This window comes from Passer domesticus, chromosome 2 (genome assembly GCF_036417665.1).
Source record: "Passer domesticus isolate bPasDom1 chromosome 2, bPasDom1.hap1, whole genome shotgun sequence".
Lineage (NCBI taxonomy): Eukaryota > Metazoa > Chordata > Aves > Passeriformes > Passeridae > Passer > Passer domesticus.
The window spans coordinates 73965694-73984253 of record NC_087475.1 but is presented as its reverse complement, the minus strand read 5'-3'; the positions used below and the strand labels follow the sequence as shown (position 1 = coordinate 73984253).

The 18560-nt window shown below is 41.2% G+C and overlaps 1 protein-coding gene across 1 annotated transcript; it reads left to right on the top strand.

Annotated features, from left to right (window-relative positions):
- Nucleotides 1-1773: 1773 nt before the first annotated feature.
- FDX1 (ferredoxin 1) lies at nt 1774-17054 on the top strand. Its single transcript, XM_064409322.1, has 4 exons — nt 1774-2060; nt 7772-7896; nt 10639-10768; nt 13969-17054. Exons 1-4 carry the CDS (start codon nt 1891-1893, stop codon nt 14081-14083), a joined length of 540 nt encoding a protein of 179 aa, XP_064265392.1. The 5' UTR covers nt 1774-1890; the 3' UTR covers nt 14084-17054.
- The last annotated feature ends 1506 nt before the right edge of the window (nt 17055-18560 follow it).

Sequence of the window (18560 nt, the reverse complement as noted above, 5' to 3'; positions counted from 1 at the left end):
ATTGGGGACACCCTATGAGACCTGAAGTGAATGTGCTAACTACTCACTCATGTTTAACAACGGGGAATTCAAACCAATATATGCACAAATGGCTCAGTGGGATAACCAGGAGAACAGTGAGAGTCTCCTGAATTATGGAAGGAGACTACTAACAACAGTGGCTAAAAAAAGGGGCTGGAGGAGGTACAACAAATGATGGGGTGAACGTCACAAAGAACAGAAAGTGTTTTAATTCGTGAGCAGCCCTGCCTGCAGAAAATTGACATAAATATTCTACACTCAGAATTAAATGAATAAATTATTCAAAAATAGATAAATAATTAAGCTTTCTCCACTTGCAAGGAATGAAATTTTGGGACTATTTTTCAGTGCAATTAATATGAGAAAGGAAACTTTAAGAAATGGATAAATACTTCTTTATTTAGTTGCTTGAGTTGAATGTGACAGCAAAGTTTACATTAAAGTTTACATTAGAATGTACAGAGGGTCCCTTTCAGGCTTATTTCCTGCATTAACCTTTAATTTACAATGAGCAGCCATCTGGTTGAAGTCAAGCTAGATTATGTGATGTGCTCTCTTGGCATTACAATACGAGTTGTTCAGCTGGAACTGTACGTCTTTAGCTGCATACTGGTTTAAGATTATGCTTATACAACCCCATGCTATAGTGGCAGCATTGAAATAAACTGCATTATTCACCTTCTTTTGTGATACAAAAGAGGGAAACCCAATGAAAATGAAATCTGTATGGTTTATGGAGCACTTGGTTTATGGACAGACAGTTTGGAAGGTCTTGAAAATTCCGCAGGACATTTCCACCAGAACCTACTCTTCTTAAAGAAAATACAGAAGTTCAAGTTATATAGTATATTATCTCCCTCTTCAATCTTAGTCTGATGCAACAAAACTATAAGGCATCAAAAATAATCTTTGCAACCTCAAGTGTATCAGAGGTATCATTCCCTCCTCTTTTACCCCATTCATTTCCATTCCCATTTGACAGATCTGTTTCAAAGTAATTGTTATATTTCTTCCTTATTCACTCAGAACTCTCCAGTCAGGGTGTGGTAGAATGAAGGGTATCTACACAACCATCTGATCAAAGCTACCAGAGACAAGTTATGCCTGCATGTGCAGTTTGTGATTGCTCAGGGAGTTTCAAAATTTCCTGTGGCACATATTGGTACTTGAGCCATGCACCGTGAATGTTCACCCCCTGCTAGAACCTCTGACAGCAGCGCTGCCGTCCATTTGCTGATGCCCGTGTTTTAGAGGTTGGATCCCCTGTTGTAAGAAACATAATGAGGAACTGGGAATTTCTCCATAGTCCTGCCTGGACAGCAGAGGCGGCCAGCTCAGACTCCCAGTTGCCAGCTCCATTTCCACATTATTATAAGCTGTTTCAAGGGAGTTCCAAAGAGCACCGACCACTTGCCCAGCCTGGAACTGGAGCCCACTCCCTCATGGGACAGGCCTCCCAAAGGAGCATTTAGGAAATAGCGACGACCCTTTGAGTCCAGCGCGTGTCAGCGCCGACTCCTTGCTGGGACAAGAAATCCCTCGTGGACCCAGCCGGGCAGAGGGTCAGCACGTGTTGGGCTCCACGACTCCGCTCTCCCGGGAAGCGGAGCGCCAGCGCTGGGATCCGGGCCGGGGGCGGTGCGGGGCACCTGAGGGCACCTGAGGGCACCGGGGGCGGGCCCTCGCGCCGGCCCCGCCCCTCCGCGCCCTGCCGCGCACTTTGCGTAACCCCGCTGTCACGCCGGCGGGGGTGGGCCGCGCGCTGCGTAAACGGCTGCGAGAATCGCCGCCGCGCGCGCTGCAGGCGTAAGCGGCGGGACTTTGCCCCCGCCCCGCCGCCGCCGAGCTCAGCGCTGCCGTGCCGCCGCCATGGCCGCCCCGGGGCCGGCGCGGCTCTTCCGGGCCGCCGCCGCTTCCTCCCGCCGCTGGCTCCTCTCCTCCACCTCGCCGGCTGCCGGGCCGAGGCCGGGCTGCGGCGGCGCTGCCGCTGCCGGGAGGGCAGCGCGGCCGTTCGGCCTGTCTGCCCGGGCGGTGCTCAGGTAAGGGGGTCACGGCCGTGAGGCGCCGGGCGGGCTCCCCGGGGCGGCTGCCCGGAGGAGCCGGGCCCGGCCGGGTCTCGGCGCTGCGGGCAGCCGGGGCCAGCGGCTGCCCGCGGCACGGGCCGCCCGAGCCGGGCTGGAGCGGGATGACCTTCCCGCCGTGCCCTGACGGTGCCGGCCCCCCGCGCCCCTCACCGGCTGCTCGGCGGTGGCAGCGAGGCGCTCTGGGCGGCCCCTCCGCCCAGCCGTGCCCCGGAGGGCCGTGCCGGCGCTGCGGGTGGCTCGGCCGAGGGCCCGCACCGGCCCCGGCGCGGTGAGGCTCGGGGTCGGTGTGACCTGGAGGCCCGCTGGCACGGCTTGTAACGTTGTGGAACGCTAAACCAGCATTCCCGGTGCTTAGACTGGCTTTCTGAGAGGTTATGGCCTTACTAAAGTTGCACTCGTTTTTATTGTTTTCTGTTGCTTGGTTTTGTTTTGGTTTTTCTTTTTTTTTTTTTCCTCATTAAAGTCTGGCTGGGCTTGTGGTAGAAGTACAGCACATATGAGAGAGGCATGTGGTAGAAGTACAGCAAATATCAGAGAAGTGTCTTCTGCCTTTGGTATAGTTTTTCTGTACTGAAGAGCACTTTTGCATCTTTCTTCATGGGAGGACAGTATGTGACACTTAGTGCCATGATTTAGGTGACATGGTCATGTCTGTAATAGCTTGGACTTGATGATCTCAGAGGTCTTTTCTGACCTGATTGATTCTGTGGTTCGATGTAAATGTGCAGAGCTCCTCCTCTCCTCGCCAGTATGTAAGAGTAGGTATTTCAGAATGCATTTCAGAATATTACACAGTCCACAGCTGTAGTTTTGATGCTTATTACAGGTAGTCACAGGTTGTTTATGCACTGCCCTCTGGCATGTTGTTTGTATATTCAAAGATGGATCAGGTCTACAGCTAACTTTCAGTATTTAACAAGCAGGAGTTTTAAAAGCCTGGTGTACTTGGTTGCCAGAGAAGTTTCCTAGACTTGGAACAGGACTCACAATCAGCAGCCCAGCATCAGGGGTGTAGCCTGGCCTGTTTCCAGAAGATTGAGATTAGTGCCCTCGACATCAAAGCTGTCTCAATATTCTCCTTCTGAACTCTCTTGTAGGTGATCTTTGCCTTTGTTCCAGCAGATACTTTTAATATGGAGAGAGAGACTTAACTTTTCTAGCCTAGGACTACCATGTGAGATGAGTAAGTCACTGGTCAGATCTGTTCTCTGAGGGATCCTGCTGGTGATCAGTTGATTTTGAGGTCCTTAATTTGCAGTTTTTAATTACAAAAATTAAAGATGTGATGTGTTGACGAGTCTTTTTAAAAGGTATTAAAATAATTGGAAAAAGAATCCTATGAAGGGAAGGCATTTCCTTACCCAATAGTAATGTAAGGCCTGTAATCCCCTCGTGTCTTTCACAAACAGGCTGAATACAGAATGGAATTTATTTACATTCATTTAGCAAGCACACCAACAAAAAAGCTTATGCAAACAAATGTTTCCAATGTTGTTTATATTCTCAGTGTCATAACCAAGCAAGCTGGGAGAAAAGGAAAGTTCTTGTATATTATTGTTTTCTCCATTTATGCTTAAGTTACTTTGTCTGGGCAAAGTATTTGAGACCCAGTTCCTGACCTTTATATAATCCGCCAGTGTTATTTCAGTAAAAGCATACATCATTGTTTGTGTGTGTAAAATTAGCCGTGTTTGTGTCTAGAGGATGAAGACATCACTAGTCAAAACTTTACCTGAGGTGGTTCCTGTGAGCAGAGGTTTCCAAGGGTTTCAGTGGAGCATCAGGCATTATGTTTTCATTTCCATTTCCTCCTTTCTCTTGCTCCTTTTTAATTCCTTATTCTTCCTTTCAATTTCATGGTGAACAGTAGTTATTTCAGAAGTATTTTATACCAATATTGTTATCTGTGGAATGTTTTTCGTGCACAGCATAATAATTGCATGCTTTAAAGATTAGTTCAGATTTACACCTTCTGTTGATTGAGGCCTGTGTAATAGCTTAATTAATGGAACTCCTCAGGCAATTAGGGCTGTTGGATTTGCTGTTTATTAAAAGATCTGAGAATAACAGAGCTGGTCTCACCATGTGCAATACCAGGTTAAAGTTATGTTTGTTTGGAGGAATGTAAGAGGTGATTCTTAACTTGGAATTAATAGCTGAAGATTCGAAAGGATAATTCTTTTAAGGGGGAAGAAGTAGTTCTTGAGACTTTTGCAGTATTTACTATTATTTGCACGAGAGGAACAACAAACAGCATTTACAGCTCTCTGGTGCTCCTCTGTGCCTTTGCAGTTTGCCTGATTTAGGGTAACCCTGTGAAGCTTGATAGAACATGTTGATAGGACTGTGGCAACCGTGTGAAGAAATTAATTGTATTTTACATCTGGTGAAAAGCATTTATCTGAGCATGGATTGGGATATTTATGCTTCGTGCAGATAACACAAAATAAATTGTGCTTTTCCTGCTAATCCTGAGGGTGCTCATACTTGCCTGGACCTGGCTCATGTTTCATGTTAATTGCCTGTGACTGGTTGGCAGCATGCTGGTATTTGGATTGTTTGCATCAAAGTAAACAACTATGTCTGAGTGGACAAACCCCATGTCATTGGAAGTTTATGAAGCCTAAACATTGTTTCATATGGGTGAGATTTTTTTGATATTTTTAATGGTATCCCCCAATCATTGAGAAGATTGGCTCAGTGTGTTTTGAATGTCTGACTAGTCTGATTATTGCATACACACACACTTCTGAAAGTATTTTCACCACATAAAGTACCAGAGATGTTTTAAATACTTTGGCTAAGAGAAGAGTGATAGAAGGTGGCAATAGCAAAAAACCAGATCTACTGAAAGACTTAAGAAGGCTATATCTAACTTTATGCAAATAAGTTTTAGTTTCAATGATAAATCAAGGTGGATTAGGTCCCGTTGAAAGATTAATGATTGTGTCAGTTTTTACCAAAAGTCAGTGGCCTGGTGGTGATCCTTCTGTCTGTCCCCTTGCTGCATGCCACACCACGAGGCAGGCACAGCCACAGTGTAGGTCCCCAGCTGGCTGAAGCAAATATCACATTGCTCCTATCCACAAAGGGATCCCATTGCTGTTTCCTTGTTGTTGTTGTGGGCGGTGGCACTCCTGTCAGTTTTCCTTTCTGGTCCAGTTGAGTCTCCTTTGTTTTTGTGGTTGATTTTCATCCACATTAGCAAAAGGAGTTGACTTGTGGTAATAGTGGTGTAAGGATGATGGCAGGGCGATTGGGAGTAGGGATCACCCGAACGCACATTTTTATACTGAAAAGAGATTGTTTATTTGTGGTTTAATCTGATCATGAAACCCAGATTCTGTCATTGCAGCACGAAGCTGCAGTAACAGAGCCATTCTAAACTGGTGTGAATTTCATCGGAGGGTCAGATCTGACTCTGCCGGTTCTGACATCTGTGGGGTTATTGACCTTGGCTTTCAGCCAGCGCATTCCCAAACGGAGGTTACTGCAGGACAGTGTGGGCGCTGGAGAGACGAGGAACAAAGGAGTGGGGGCGGGACTGTTCCTCTGCTGCCACTGTGGTGTTCTAGCAGATTCGAGTGTAACCACAGGTGAAGACAGTTTCGAGTGTGTTTTGAAAACTGGGAGGGAGTTCACTTGTCATTTACAAAAATTGCAGGGGTCTAATGGATGCCCAGACATCTTACTGTTTGGTCCGTGGTACTTGTGAGTGCCTAATCCTACAATAAAGCATATGTTTAGGATATTGGAATAAATATTTAGTACCTGCCATGTCTATACCTTGGCAGAGCATAGCCAGAAATGCAAGTACATATTGGATTGTGTGTCTTGTCAGCATTGTTTTTGTCATGTTGACAGAAATATTTCAGCAAGGGAGAGTGTACTTTGAGCTCTGGAAGGGCTTTTTGAGGCAGTTTAAAATTACACTGTCAGGCATTAGCTTAGGCTCTCAGAATGTGAATCTGTACCTTTCCAGATGCAGTCTAAACCCATCTGTCTTAAACTCCCAAGGAGGTGGTGGATTTTGTGCTAGTTTAGCTAAGTGGGTGCTTGTTTCCTTGGTTCTGCTGTGGGAGGTGTTAACATAGCTGAGGAACAAAATGAAAAGCAGAGTGCTTTCTTAAACCCCCACAGAATGGTTTGCTGATGTCCCTTGGATATCACAGGTGACTGTGCAACGTGAATCCTATTTTGTAAAGATGGATCTTTAAAATTTTTCAAATTTTTGATAGTACATGCTTTAAGTTCATTCTGCAGGTCAGCAAGGTCAACGCTTCACTATCAGTTATAGTTTTGAAATGAATTTATAGTTAATAGTAGCTTGTGGCTGCCTTCTGGAGAGTGGACTGGGGGATGATAGGAGAAGAATTGAACACGACATCATCGTAAATAATCAGGGAGCACACTGATGCCAGTGGAACTTAAGAGTTGTGGCAAGAGTATGAAGTCCATAGCAACAAACATTTGTTGTTGTTTCATAACAAGCCAGGACTCAGATTGCTAAAAACACATTCTTTTACAGCCAGTTAGAAAAATATTTTGTTCACTGATTTTTCAGCATGGCCACTTTCAAATTTTTGGTTTAATATTCAGATGTATAGGTTAGACTTTTCCAGGGCGTGACTTGATTTTTGACATGTCTTATGACATAAATCACTCAAAGCCCACAGTTAAGAAGAGCATGGGTAATATGAAACATGTGGTTCTTAAACATGGATTTCACATGGAGACATACATTTTTGAATTGGCTTTTTAGTTGTTCTATTTTTATCTGTCATCTCTTGGTAGATTTCTTCACTGTCCATCCAACAAGTTTTTGTTTTGCTCACCTACTCTAGGAAAGAAAATAATCTGTTTAAAATACATACTGTTTGTTATTAGTATATTTAAAGCTTTCCTTTAATTTGTGTGTGAAATAAAATAATGTGGAATGCAGAAAATATCTTTTTTTAATGTTAAAAGCGTTAATCTTAAGGTATTTTTGTGCAGAACGCAAATTTTTTTTTTCTTAAATAGTTGTCTGGAAAGGAAAGCCAAAAAAACCTTCTTTTCTTGAAACCAGTGTAAAAACCTTGTACTTCACTCGAATTAATATTTACAAGATGAACTCCTCAGAGAGTCTGTGCCTAAAAACAGCAGAATGTTATTGGACTATTTCCATATGTGAGAAGAGAGAAGAATTTAATTTTGGAACTAATAAAGCGAAATACCTCAAACTCTAAGCAGAAATGGGAAAATTTAGAATTTATCTTAAATGGTAATTTTGTGAAAGACAGAAAATTCATAAATCCAAAGCAAGGGTTCACAGAAAGGTGGTGAGAGAAATATTTAAAATAAGCTCATTTATTTTAAAAATACAAATATTGTGCCTAAAGTAAACTGTCTTTGGTGAAAGGCAAAACATCTGGGTCCCATATAGCTTGTAGTGACAAAATAGACACCAAGGTTTGTTTTTTTCCTTATTTTTAATGGTCTTTGTTCAATGTACAACAGTAAAAGCCTGTATGTGTTAAAGCTTTTAAAAGCCAATAACTTAGATTTCTCTTTTCTTGGAGTTGATAGTAGTAGTATCAACTATTATTTTAGTAGTATTCAATCAATTCTAAAGTGCTGAAAAATTATAGTGTTCTTTAATTGTATTATGTAATTTTATTTTTCAGCTCAGAAGATAAAATAACTGTTCATTTCATAAACCGTGATGGTGACAAACTAACAGCCAAGGGAAAACCTGGGGATTCACTGTTGGATGTTGTTGTTGACAATAATCTAGACATAGATGGTTTTGGTAAGTAGATTCACTGAATATTTTCTTCAGTGTCTAGAAATTTTCTCTTTATGCATAAATATTTATAGTGTAATTTTGATTGCAAAAGACCCTCAAGATCATTGAGTCCAACTGTAAATGAATATTTTATATGTAAAACCTAGCTGTACTTCACTTGGGTTTTCTCCCCTTTTTGTCCTCTGGCTGGTGCATAGAATATTTTGGTTCAAGTTTTAAAAAAATACTTGGGGTGATCTGGGCTTTAGTGGTAAAGAGGGGAATATGCACAGAGTGCTGTCAAAGTGGCATCTGAAACATGCCACCTGCAGACCTCTTGTGGGCTGAAAAGTTCTGTTCTGGAGGCAGCACAGAGCTGGTGCACTTCTAACAGTGCCTGCTTGCTTCTGTAGTGCCAGACTGTCTCAGTTTATTATCAGGCTTCTTGTAGCACCACCACATCTATAGCAGAGGAGTGCAAAGTGAAAGAAACAACCAAATCCATGTCACTTAGCAGGGAAGAGCAAGGAGTTTAATTCTTATTAAAGAACTGGGGTAAAGGAGACCTTGCGAAATTCTGACTTGGTACGACTTCTGTTTAAAATCAAAACAGGAAGAAGTTACAACTTCTCTCTATTTCTTCAAACTTCTGCACTTTTCATAGTTGGACTCATAGGATGGTTTGGGTTGGAAGGGACCTTGAAGATTGTTCAATTCCAAACCCCTCTGCCATGGGCATCTTCCAGCAGCCTTCATTGCTCAAACCACTAGACCACATTGTTCAAAAGTGTTAGGTATTTGCAATTAAATACCTTGGGAAGGTATTTACATGAACATGAGCTGAAAAATTAATAGAACTAAAGCAGAAAGTGGTAGTACATTTTTCAGAACTGAATGCATAATAGGAAGGAATTGGTGGGGAAAAAAAGCAGCAGAATATTGTAGCACAGTTTGAAATTTGATGTGTATTTTAGTTAAATGCAAAGAAATTTTACCGCTTTTATAAGATTTTAAACCGTATATTTAATATCTGAAACATTTTTTATATTTGGGGAAGAAAAACTGTCTCAAAAGTTTGCGTTGCAACTAGCTTTATGTATCACTTATTAAATTACTCATTTAGGCTTATGGCTGGTCTGCTTGTATTCTGCAGTAAATGTTCTCTTGTCAATGTCAGCTGTGTTAGAGCATTGTGGTAAAGTGGGAAAAAGCAAGGCTGTCAATAAAAGGAAGCCAAACTGAAAATTTGGAATACTGTTACAGTCTTTAATTATAATATATGTTAGTCCCATTTCAATAACTGCTTGCTAATGAAATGTTGCACTAGGGCAGAGAAATAATGTAGTAAAAATGTATGTTCTGTGTTAAGAAAAAAGTAATGAGGGAAAAGTAAAATCTAAATTCTGCTTATTCTATCACTAGGGGGCATCCCATGTGCACTAACAATAATAGAAATATATTTGTGTAAAGGCTTACAGATCTATTGAATGATTCAGCTGCACTCAATTTGTTTTATGGTTGTGGAAAGACCTTCCACTGTTCAAAGAGACTGGTCACTGTTCTTTCCTTCCCCCCTCATCCCTTCCCTCACTTCCCCAACATAAACAATCTTTAAGCTGCTGATAGGACAAATTTTATTTGGCATTTTAATTAAGCTCTGCTTTCTCATGTGTATTTGAAGACATGATATAATTCAAAAATCAAATGTATTACAGTGTTGTGCTCACCTTGAATACATGCTTTTGGTTCTGTAGCAGCATGGGGCTTTCTGCTTGGCTCTCATAGTCTAATGATGAGTTCCACTATTTCTTTTCATAGCAGTGGTTATACATACAACCATGCTTCTCATGTTTCCATGATTACAAAGGTGATGTGGCCACAGTAGTTTTGGTTCTGCTCTCCCTAGACACAAGTAAATAAGTGAAGATTGGTTAATGTGTTATCTGATTCTCTTGTATCAATTTGAATTAGAGCCTGAGGTTTATAATCTCCACAGTGTTTAGCTCTCCTGCTCTTCGTGAAGGTGCATGTTTCTTTTTCAGCACTGTGGAGAACTTGGTGCCAGCCCAAGACACAGCCCAGTACAGTGACAAATTTGTTATGGTTCAGACTTTTACTGGGCTGTAGCAGGCAGGTGGAGTTGGTGCTTGTGCTGCTCTGCTCCAGCAACTTGTTAGGTCCTTGACTTGTACTGGAACACCTCGTAATCCATGCAGGCCATCTCTCTCCAGCCTGATTACCTTTGTTGTTGTCAATTAGTATTCTGTTGAGTGAGAAGAAATAGGTATAAAATCCCTCCTCCCTGTACTTCTAAGGAATTGCTTTTGTTTAGCAGGTGTCTGCTGCTGAACTTCTAGAGAAAACCTTCTCAAAACCTTGGGAAAAAGAGAGATAAGAAGGCTCAGTATTGGAAATAAATGAAGTAGTGTTGATGGACAGCATTGTCTGCTTTTGCATTCTTATACTAGAAAGCTATCCTTTCTTTAAATGGTGGGAAGGGAATTAGTTGAGTATTTCAACTAACTCATGTAGCATTTTTTAGCTAATTACTTAGCATTTGAGTAAATTTTAGTACTATAGTAACTGTAGAAATGCTATTAATAGTTGAATGCAGAGTAGGTATATGAATGTGGGAATATACAGAACATTAATTTTGCTAATCAACTGAGACTTCTTGTATGAAACAAACACACACAGGATTTCTTCTGAAATTCAGCTGCAGTTTGAAACTTGGATTTTCTATTATCTTGATTTATTTTTCTTTAGGTGCATGTGAAGGAACGCTAGCCTGTTCAACTTGTCATTTAATATTTGAAGACCACATATTTGAGAAACTAGATGCAATTACTGATGAAGAGATGGACATGCTGGACCTGGCCTATGGCCTCACAGAAACGTAAGGCAACATAACACTTCCCTACGTTACTTCTTCAAAGAATGGGAAGAAAGGTTTGCAGATGGGGCAGTCCAATATTCTTGGAGCACCTTAATCAGCTTTTAAGGAGTAGCTGGATTCCATTACACGGGACTGCCAAGTTTAAGTGTTGTTTGTCTGAATTAGTATTTAGAAGATGTCAGTATTGTTTTTGTGACTGAAAAATATCAGTACTTGGTCTTCAGAGGGGTCTGGTACAGAAATGTTAGCACTAAAGTATGTCTGGAAACCCAGTTCCATCCACGAAAGCTCTGCCACTGCTGTCCTGTGTGTGGATTTTCTTATTCTTGTTTCTCCTCCCTTCTGTTTCCTTTCCCTTGTTAGTCTATAGCTAGTTAATGTATTTTATGAATGTGTTTATGTCAGTGTTTTAGGTTTTGGTCAGATCTTCTTTTCAGACTCACAGAAGGCTTGAGGTTGGAGGGGACCTCTTGAGGTCAACTGGTCCAGCCCACTGTTCAAGCCGGACCACCTAGCACCATGCCCAGCACCATGTCCAGACAGCTTTTGAATATATCCAAGGGTGGAGACCCCACCTTCTCCAGCCTCTCTGGTATTTATGTACCAAGATCCTTCTTGCAAGCCTTCTCTAGGACAAACAGCGTAGAGATATGTCAGTGTACTTACTTGTTATGCTTTGACTCCTATCACAGATTCCCTTTTGGGAGAAACTGATCCTGAAGTGTGCTCTGACTGCTGATAGGCATTAGGATTAGACTAGTGGTACTCTAAACTAATCCTCTGTTCTGCATCACCCCCACCATCACACATCTTGTAGTTAGGGTGTTAATCCTCATCACAGACCCGTTCCTGGTGGGCCCTTGTACTTGCTGGTGCACAAGTAGCCTTTACCTCAGAACATGCTCACACAAACAGTAGGCAGCTGTGTCTTATGAGGTTTCATAAGCCCATTCCTTCATGTTTCAACAGAACTGCTTGTTGAAGTTTTTGATCATCTTTCCAGTTATGTCAGAGGCTTTAAACCTGGTCTGTATGGCATAGAGTTTGTGTCTCTGCAAAGTACTCTGAATTAACTTGTCTGTCTCCTTATATCAGTAAAAGGAATCCTATACTCACCATTTCTACAAGACACTTTCTCACTTCAGCCAAATTTGAACATTTATATGAGGTTGGAAAGGCAAAGAAGTCAAGCTATGAGAAACATGTAGCTTCTTTTGTTTTATCATTTTTCCTGTCTCGCAAAAACCCATTTTCAGTTTTGAGAAAAAAAACATAGGCCCATTAAGCCTGCCATCTACCATAAGAAAGAGTAGCTTTTAGGCTCAGGGCCAGAATAATTCCCGAATAGCTCTGGAGGCATATGATCTAATAAAAAACCTTTTTTCTTTGGCTACCTTTTACGTAAAGGTTAAAAGCAAGGAGATTTTACTGAAGAATTGGAAAACAGTAGCAAACCAGAGCTCTCTGTTTAAGTGTCTAAGTTCTGTCATAGTTATAAGCATAGCAATTTATTCTTGTCAGTGACTCTGTACTTGGGAAAGCTTCAGCCAGCAGCTGCCATGAAAGCTCATGTTTTTTAAAAGGAAGGATTAATTAGGTTAAAATTAAATTGTTTTGATTAACTACAGAACAGTAGAAAGTAGTACAGTGGGGGAGTGCAAACCCTGGCAAGTTAAAATAATAAAGCAAAAAATAAGATGAGAAACAGCTTGCAAAAGTAGGCAAATGTTTTTGTTTCTAACCTATCAGCAACAGGAAACTTTGTCTACATGCCGAGCCAATGGGTGATGTAGAAGGTGCACATAAAATAGAAAAAGGTACCATAAAAGCCAAGTTTCTTCTGCATTGTTATCTCTAGGGGTTTTATGATCTGTACATGTACTGGAAGGTTTCTTTTCACAGGATGTCCTGGTGTATTCTGTGATCTTCTTTCAAACCAATGTGTCCATAAAAGTAGTATTACTCATGCTAACGAAAAACCTAAAAATTACTTCTTCATCTCAGTGACTTATATGAATAATAGAAAGATCTTGCAGTTCATGCAGTTTACTTAGGTCTAGAAATTGTTTACTAAATTTTGAGGTGCAACAGCATAAGAACAGGGGCCCTGTAAAGGCTAAGTAATTGGTTAAACCCCCCACCCCCATCTTTTAACAAGAAGTATTAAGCTGCCTGGTAAGGGTATGTGATCAACAGCATGATGCAAAAGTGATTTGTGCTAGGTTTTAATTAGTGTCAGCATCCTTGTGAAAGACTTAGGAAAACAGTGAGGAGTAAGATTGTTTATGGTGCTGTGGTAATATCACCTGCCTGTGAAAACATGCAAGAGGATTTTATGACATTTGGAATTAAAAGGCAAATTCATATGGATACATACGTATGGAGACATGGATAAAGGAGTGGGAACTTTGCATTCTTGAAACAGTCTGTCAGCTAGTTAGTGTCTTACCAGGGACTGTTGCTATGGAATGTTGCCCATCCTTGCTGATGTCTTTAGTATTCTATACTTAAATACTGAGACATGGACATTGAATTAAAGTTATCTCAGCAATAAAAGCAGCTTGTCTGCAGAGTTATGTTGTGGTATTAAATCTTCTGGTTTTAATTGCTTATGTGCAACATCTGGTTTTCTTGTGCTGAATGATAGGTGTAGAAATGAAGGATGACATCTCTGGTGCCTTGAGTGTATTATCCTTCACCTTCCTATGTTTGTCTTTTCACTCTTACTTTTCTGGCTTACACCCAATCTTCAGTTTTTTAGTTTGAGAACTCTGGATGGAGGGGCTAGGCTTTGTTTTTTCTGAGGCTTTCATTCAGATTCATTGCCTTTATCTCTTCAGAGGTACCAGATGTCCCTTGGGAGATCAAGCATCACTCCCTGCACTGGTCTGACCCATTAGTGACCCACTGAAAAGGGAAGGGTCACCCACGTCCTGCATTGTCTCAGTGAGCAGGAAGTACTCGGCTGCGGGACTTTCCAGTGTGCTGAGCTCTGTTCTGGCTGTAAATCCTGGCTATTGCCACACAAATCCTTGTGCTGATGCACGTGGCTCACTCTGTGCTGGATTAAGGCCCTGCACAAGAGTGGCTGTTCCTAGTTCATGGTCTGTTTGGGATGGCTGAGTGTTGGAGATGTAAGGGGGTAAATGCTGAGATTGCTGGTGGGCTGGAACTAACAAAAATGTCCTGTTTCCCCACAGATCACGTTTAGGCTGCCAAATCTGCTTGAAGAAATCAATGAATGATATGACTGTTCGAGTACCAGAAGCTGTGGCTGATGTTAGACAATCAGTAGATATGAGTAAAAACTCCTAAAAGAAAATATCCTAGGGGTTTTAAAGAAGCTTAATTATTTTTATAACTTATTTTTAAATGTGTAATTAAATATGGAAACTTACATAATTGTGAGTTATTTTATATGACTATCAATATTAGATTAATGCTATTTTAATTTTCTTTATAGAACCTCTTATATTTTTACGCTTAAAATGCAATAATACTTCTTATAAGTAATCATTGGATTATCAACATGAGCAAGTGTATTACAGATTTCATATAACATTATTCTGCCAAGACATTTAAAAACTGGATCACCTGTACAGGGCTTCTCCTAAAACAAACTCTGAGCACTTCTAGGTGTCAGACCTGAATTAGTAAGAGAAAAGAACTTGTAGGACTGCATGGGGTCTTTTTGAAGTGTTGCCATTAAAGATGGTGTGCTCAGAGCTGGTTAAAATTCTCAGTAAATATGATACTTCCTCAGCAAATAGTAGATTTTCAGGATAGGAATTTTCCAGACTTTGGAATCTTAATGAGATGTGGCAAATGTTGTGTTGTGAAAATACTGCTAAACCCATGAGTTCTAGGAGCTGTGTTACGGTTTAACCCAGCAGGCAGCTAAATGCCACACAGCCATTCACTTGCACCCTACCACTGCCCACCCCCCTTCCAAATGGGATGGGGGGGGAAGACTTGGAGGGAAAAAAAGTGACATTGATATGTTGAGATAAAGACAGTTTAATAGGACAGAAACAGAAAGGAAAACAACAGTAATGATGACAAATAAAATACATAAAACTAGTGAGGCACAACACGATTGCCCACCACCTGATGGCTGATGCCCAGCCAGTTTCTGGGCAGTGACCCCAGGCCAGCTTTTGCCCCAGTTGATCTTTTGAGCATGACACCATACAGTGTGGCACCTCCCATTGGTCACTTGGGGTCAGCAGTCCTGGCTTTGTGCACCCCCACAAGGTGAGGTGAGAATCTGAAAAGGCCTTGACTGAGTTGTATCTAAGCCGTTTTTACATTAAAAAACACCAGTGTGTTATCAACATTATTCTGATTCTAAATCCAAAACAGCACTGTACCAGCTACTGGGAATAAAATCAGCTCTCTCCCAGGTGAAACCAGGACAGGCTGATGCAGGATGTTGGCACCTGCAGCTTAACCCTGGCCCAAATAAGATGTCAGTAAACCTCAATAATATTTACATTTGACTACACCACAAATACTGTGGTAGACCAGGTTTAGAAGAATGAATCCTTGGAGCTTGTAATGGGAGAACATACACAATTTACCCATCACAAACTCTTATTCTCTGAATATGGCTGAGTTGGGATTGAACAGGGCAATGTTTGTCAACATCAGATTTGTTCTGAAATCTTTATTCCTTTTTAGTTTTGAGCTTGTGCAGGAAACAGTCTGACATTAGCTAGGGTGTTCAGCTTGAAGAAATTGGTTGATTCTGGGCCTTGCTCACAGGATCATTTCAGTAATGGTTGATGCGAAATTACCGAGTTTATTTGTTTCAAAAAAATGGTCGAGGTTCCCTGGAAGGTACAGGGACACCCCTGTGGTGAGATGTGTCTGCACTGATGATGAAGAGCTTCCAGCTGAATATTGGTTTAGTCTTTCTGAAGTAACCCAAATAAAAGAATGTTTCTGAGACTACTATTATCTCCAACTTTACAGAAATACTTATGTGAACTGGTTATCACCAGTACTTATTAACTTTCGTTTTTTTGGGCATTTATATAAACCATGTTTTTTGCATTTGGATGATCTAGTGCGTTCATTAATGGTTTGAACTGGTAACAATGCCATCTGGACATCTTTTCTTGTATTGTTGTATGTGTGGAGAAGAGAAAAGTTATTTTTCCAGTGTCAAATATTTGGATTATTTTGAGCTTCATAAAGAGGAAAAAAAAATTCCTCTTTGTTATAAGAATGAATATTTTCTAGAACTGTATTGAAAATAGATATGGATTAGATTCTTTTATTCCCTCTCTTAGTTACCTCATTTCCTTCTGTTACCTTCCAACTTTGTCCTAATGCAAGGTATACTAATTGTAGTCTGCTCAAAACTTAATCATGTAGGGGTTTCAGAATACAATCTGATGTAATCTGATTCAAACTAAAACTTCAGAATTAAAATTTCCAGGCTTTTATGAAGGGCAGAGAGAGGAAGGGTGGGCATAAATTGAAGAAATGTTCTGAAGATGCTGCTGTCTTCTTTTTCTGCTGCTGTGACACTAACCATGACTGAGAGGTTGCCCTCACACAGTCAGACATTAAGGTAAATCTTACCTTGTATTGCCTTTGTCCTGAGCTCATTTATGTAGTTTTTACTACTAAATCTTGAGGTTTAGGGGTTTTTTACATGAGACAGCTCATCAGCTTCCAGGAGAGGGAACTTGAGTCATGACCAGAAGTGTTGTGCATTTGTACATCAGAAAGAAACATGAGGTTTCAGTATACCTGTGAGGTTTAGGGGTAGGTGTTGATATTTACTGAGTTTTGGGCTCTTCTTGGTTTTTTGTTTTAGGCTTATGGGGGTTTTTCCCCTTTTGGGTTATTTGGTTTGGTTTGTTTTGGTTTTTTTTTTTTTTTTGTTTTTTTTTTTTTTTTTTTAATACAGCACCAGGTACTTCTTGTGGGAATCTTGAAGTGCTTTACACTGTGTTAAACAAATGTGGAACAGCGCCCAAGTGAGTTTTCTTTCCAAGCCAAGGTGGTTTTGTTGTGTGTTTCGTGTGACAGCTTCTCCTTACAAAGACTTTGACTCTCCTACAGTGTGCCTGTGGAATGAATTACTCATCACAGCAAGGCAAAAAAGGACACTTCGAAGTTCATTTTGAATTCTAGAGGTATCCCATACTGCATGCAAATGGAAATCTCAGAACACAAAGGAACTGACTTGTAGTCCCCAAAATGCACAGCTCAGAGATACTAGTTTATTGTCAAAATTATTTGCAAATAAATCTTATTTTTAACTTCTTTCTGACACGTTTTGTGGAGTTTTCTTTCCTTCTTCTCTAAGCTATTGAATGTATTTTTGAGTGAAAAATGGACCTTACCCATGAATTTTAACGTGTAAGTATGAATTCTTGTGCAGTGACACACAGTTATGGCATCAAAATTAGTTGAATACATGTTTACTTCCCTGTTAAAATAAAGATTACAGGTAATTTGCTTTCTAAAATAATTTCCTTTCTCTGTTAAAAGATGGGGTCAGTGTGTTTCTTCTGTCTCTTCCCCCCTCAAAAATTAGGAGCAAATCAAAACTGTTTCCTTTGTGTTGTAAACTAAACTTCAGAAATCATGCTCAAAAGTCTGGGGCTGGCACAGACCCTTACTTCACAAGCATTGAGGGAGTGGTGGGTTGTAGTGTCTTCTGTTGCTGGTGGGTAAAAAGGTCTTTTGGATTGGGTTGTGTTTGTGAGAAAGGCCAAAACCATCCCTCTCCCTTCAAGAGTGTGGGGGAACTTGTCTGTGGCTCTAGACTGTCCCTTCCTCTACTGCCCTAAACTGCAGTCAGGCCCAAGCCAGCGGACTCTTGACGTTTTGTGGTTTGTTTGTGTGGTGTCTGAAGGGGAAAGAAGCGTGTGCCTTGCATCGTTCCCACGCCACCACATTTCCATCTGTCAGAAGTTCCCATTTTCTGGACTGCAGGCTCTTGCGAGAGTGAAAAAGGCAAGTTCTGTAGGCAGTTTGTGTCTTCTCAGACAACAACTAAATTTGAAAGTTCATTGGTTTTGGCTATGGGGCTCCAGAGGATTTAAGACAGCTGTGTCCAAAGCCAGTTCACATCCCAGTTGGAGGCAAGTTGAAAAGACCGTGTCCAAAAAAGCTGCAGGGAAGAAGCAGTGCTTGCCCTTCTCATAGGTCCAGGCTGGAGTGTGAAGGAGATTTCCTACAGCCTTTGTTTTGTCCTTGCATGGGACAATAAGGTATACAAAGATAGACTATGGAAAAAAATCCTTATTTCTTGGGAAAAAAAAATCTTTAAAGGCGGAGAGGAGATGTTCAAGCTGAGTCAATGAGTTACCAAATAGCAGAAAGCATTGGGAAGAGTGCAGCTGCTTGAGATGATTTCTCCTTAAGAGAGCTGAAAAGATGTGAGAGTGGGAATTTCCTGCATCATGGCCGGGGCTGTGGTCTCTCAGGGTGGCCGTGTAGCCTCGTGTCCTGCTGCGGGCTGCAGTGCCTCGGTGCCTTCTCCCTGTTGTGCTGCCAGGAGAGTGACAAGAGGCACAGTCCGTCCATAAGCAAACAAGCATTAAAGTATAAAGGATGGCATTAAAAATAACCCTGAGATTGACTTTATAATCCACTGGCCACCACTTGCTTTTTATGGAGTTTGAAGCAGAGGTTTTTGAGGTGAAGTAGTCTACATTTCAAAATGTCTTTAAAAAGTCATTTCTAGCCGGCAGTGGTTTAGCATTTGCAGTTTCAACTCTTCATCAAAAAGCTGTTGGCTTATTGTGCTCGTCTCTGGGGCTGCCCTTCA

What these genes read in the sequence shown, in the direction of transcription:
- FDX1 (XM_064409322.1), top strand. Translation starts at nt 1,891, where the DNA reads ATGGCCGCCCCGGGGCCGGCGCGGCTCTTCCGGGCCGCCGCCGCTTCC. An exon ending in TCTGCCCGGGCGGTGCTCAG is followed by an intron (nt 2,061 to 7,771) that starts GTAAGGGGGTCA and finishes TTTATTTTTCAG; the next exon opens with CTCAGAAGATAAAATAACTG. An exon ending in TCTAGACATAGATGGTTTTG is followed by an intron (nt 7,897 to 10,638) that starts GTAAGTAGATTC and finishes ATTTTTCTTTAG; the next exon opens with GTGCATGTGAAGGAACGCTA.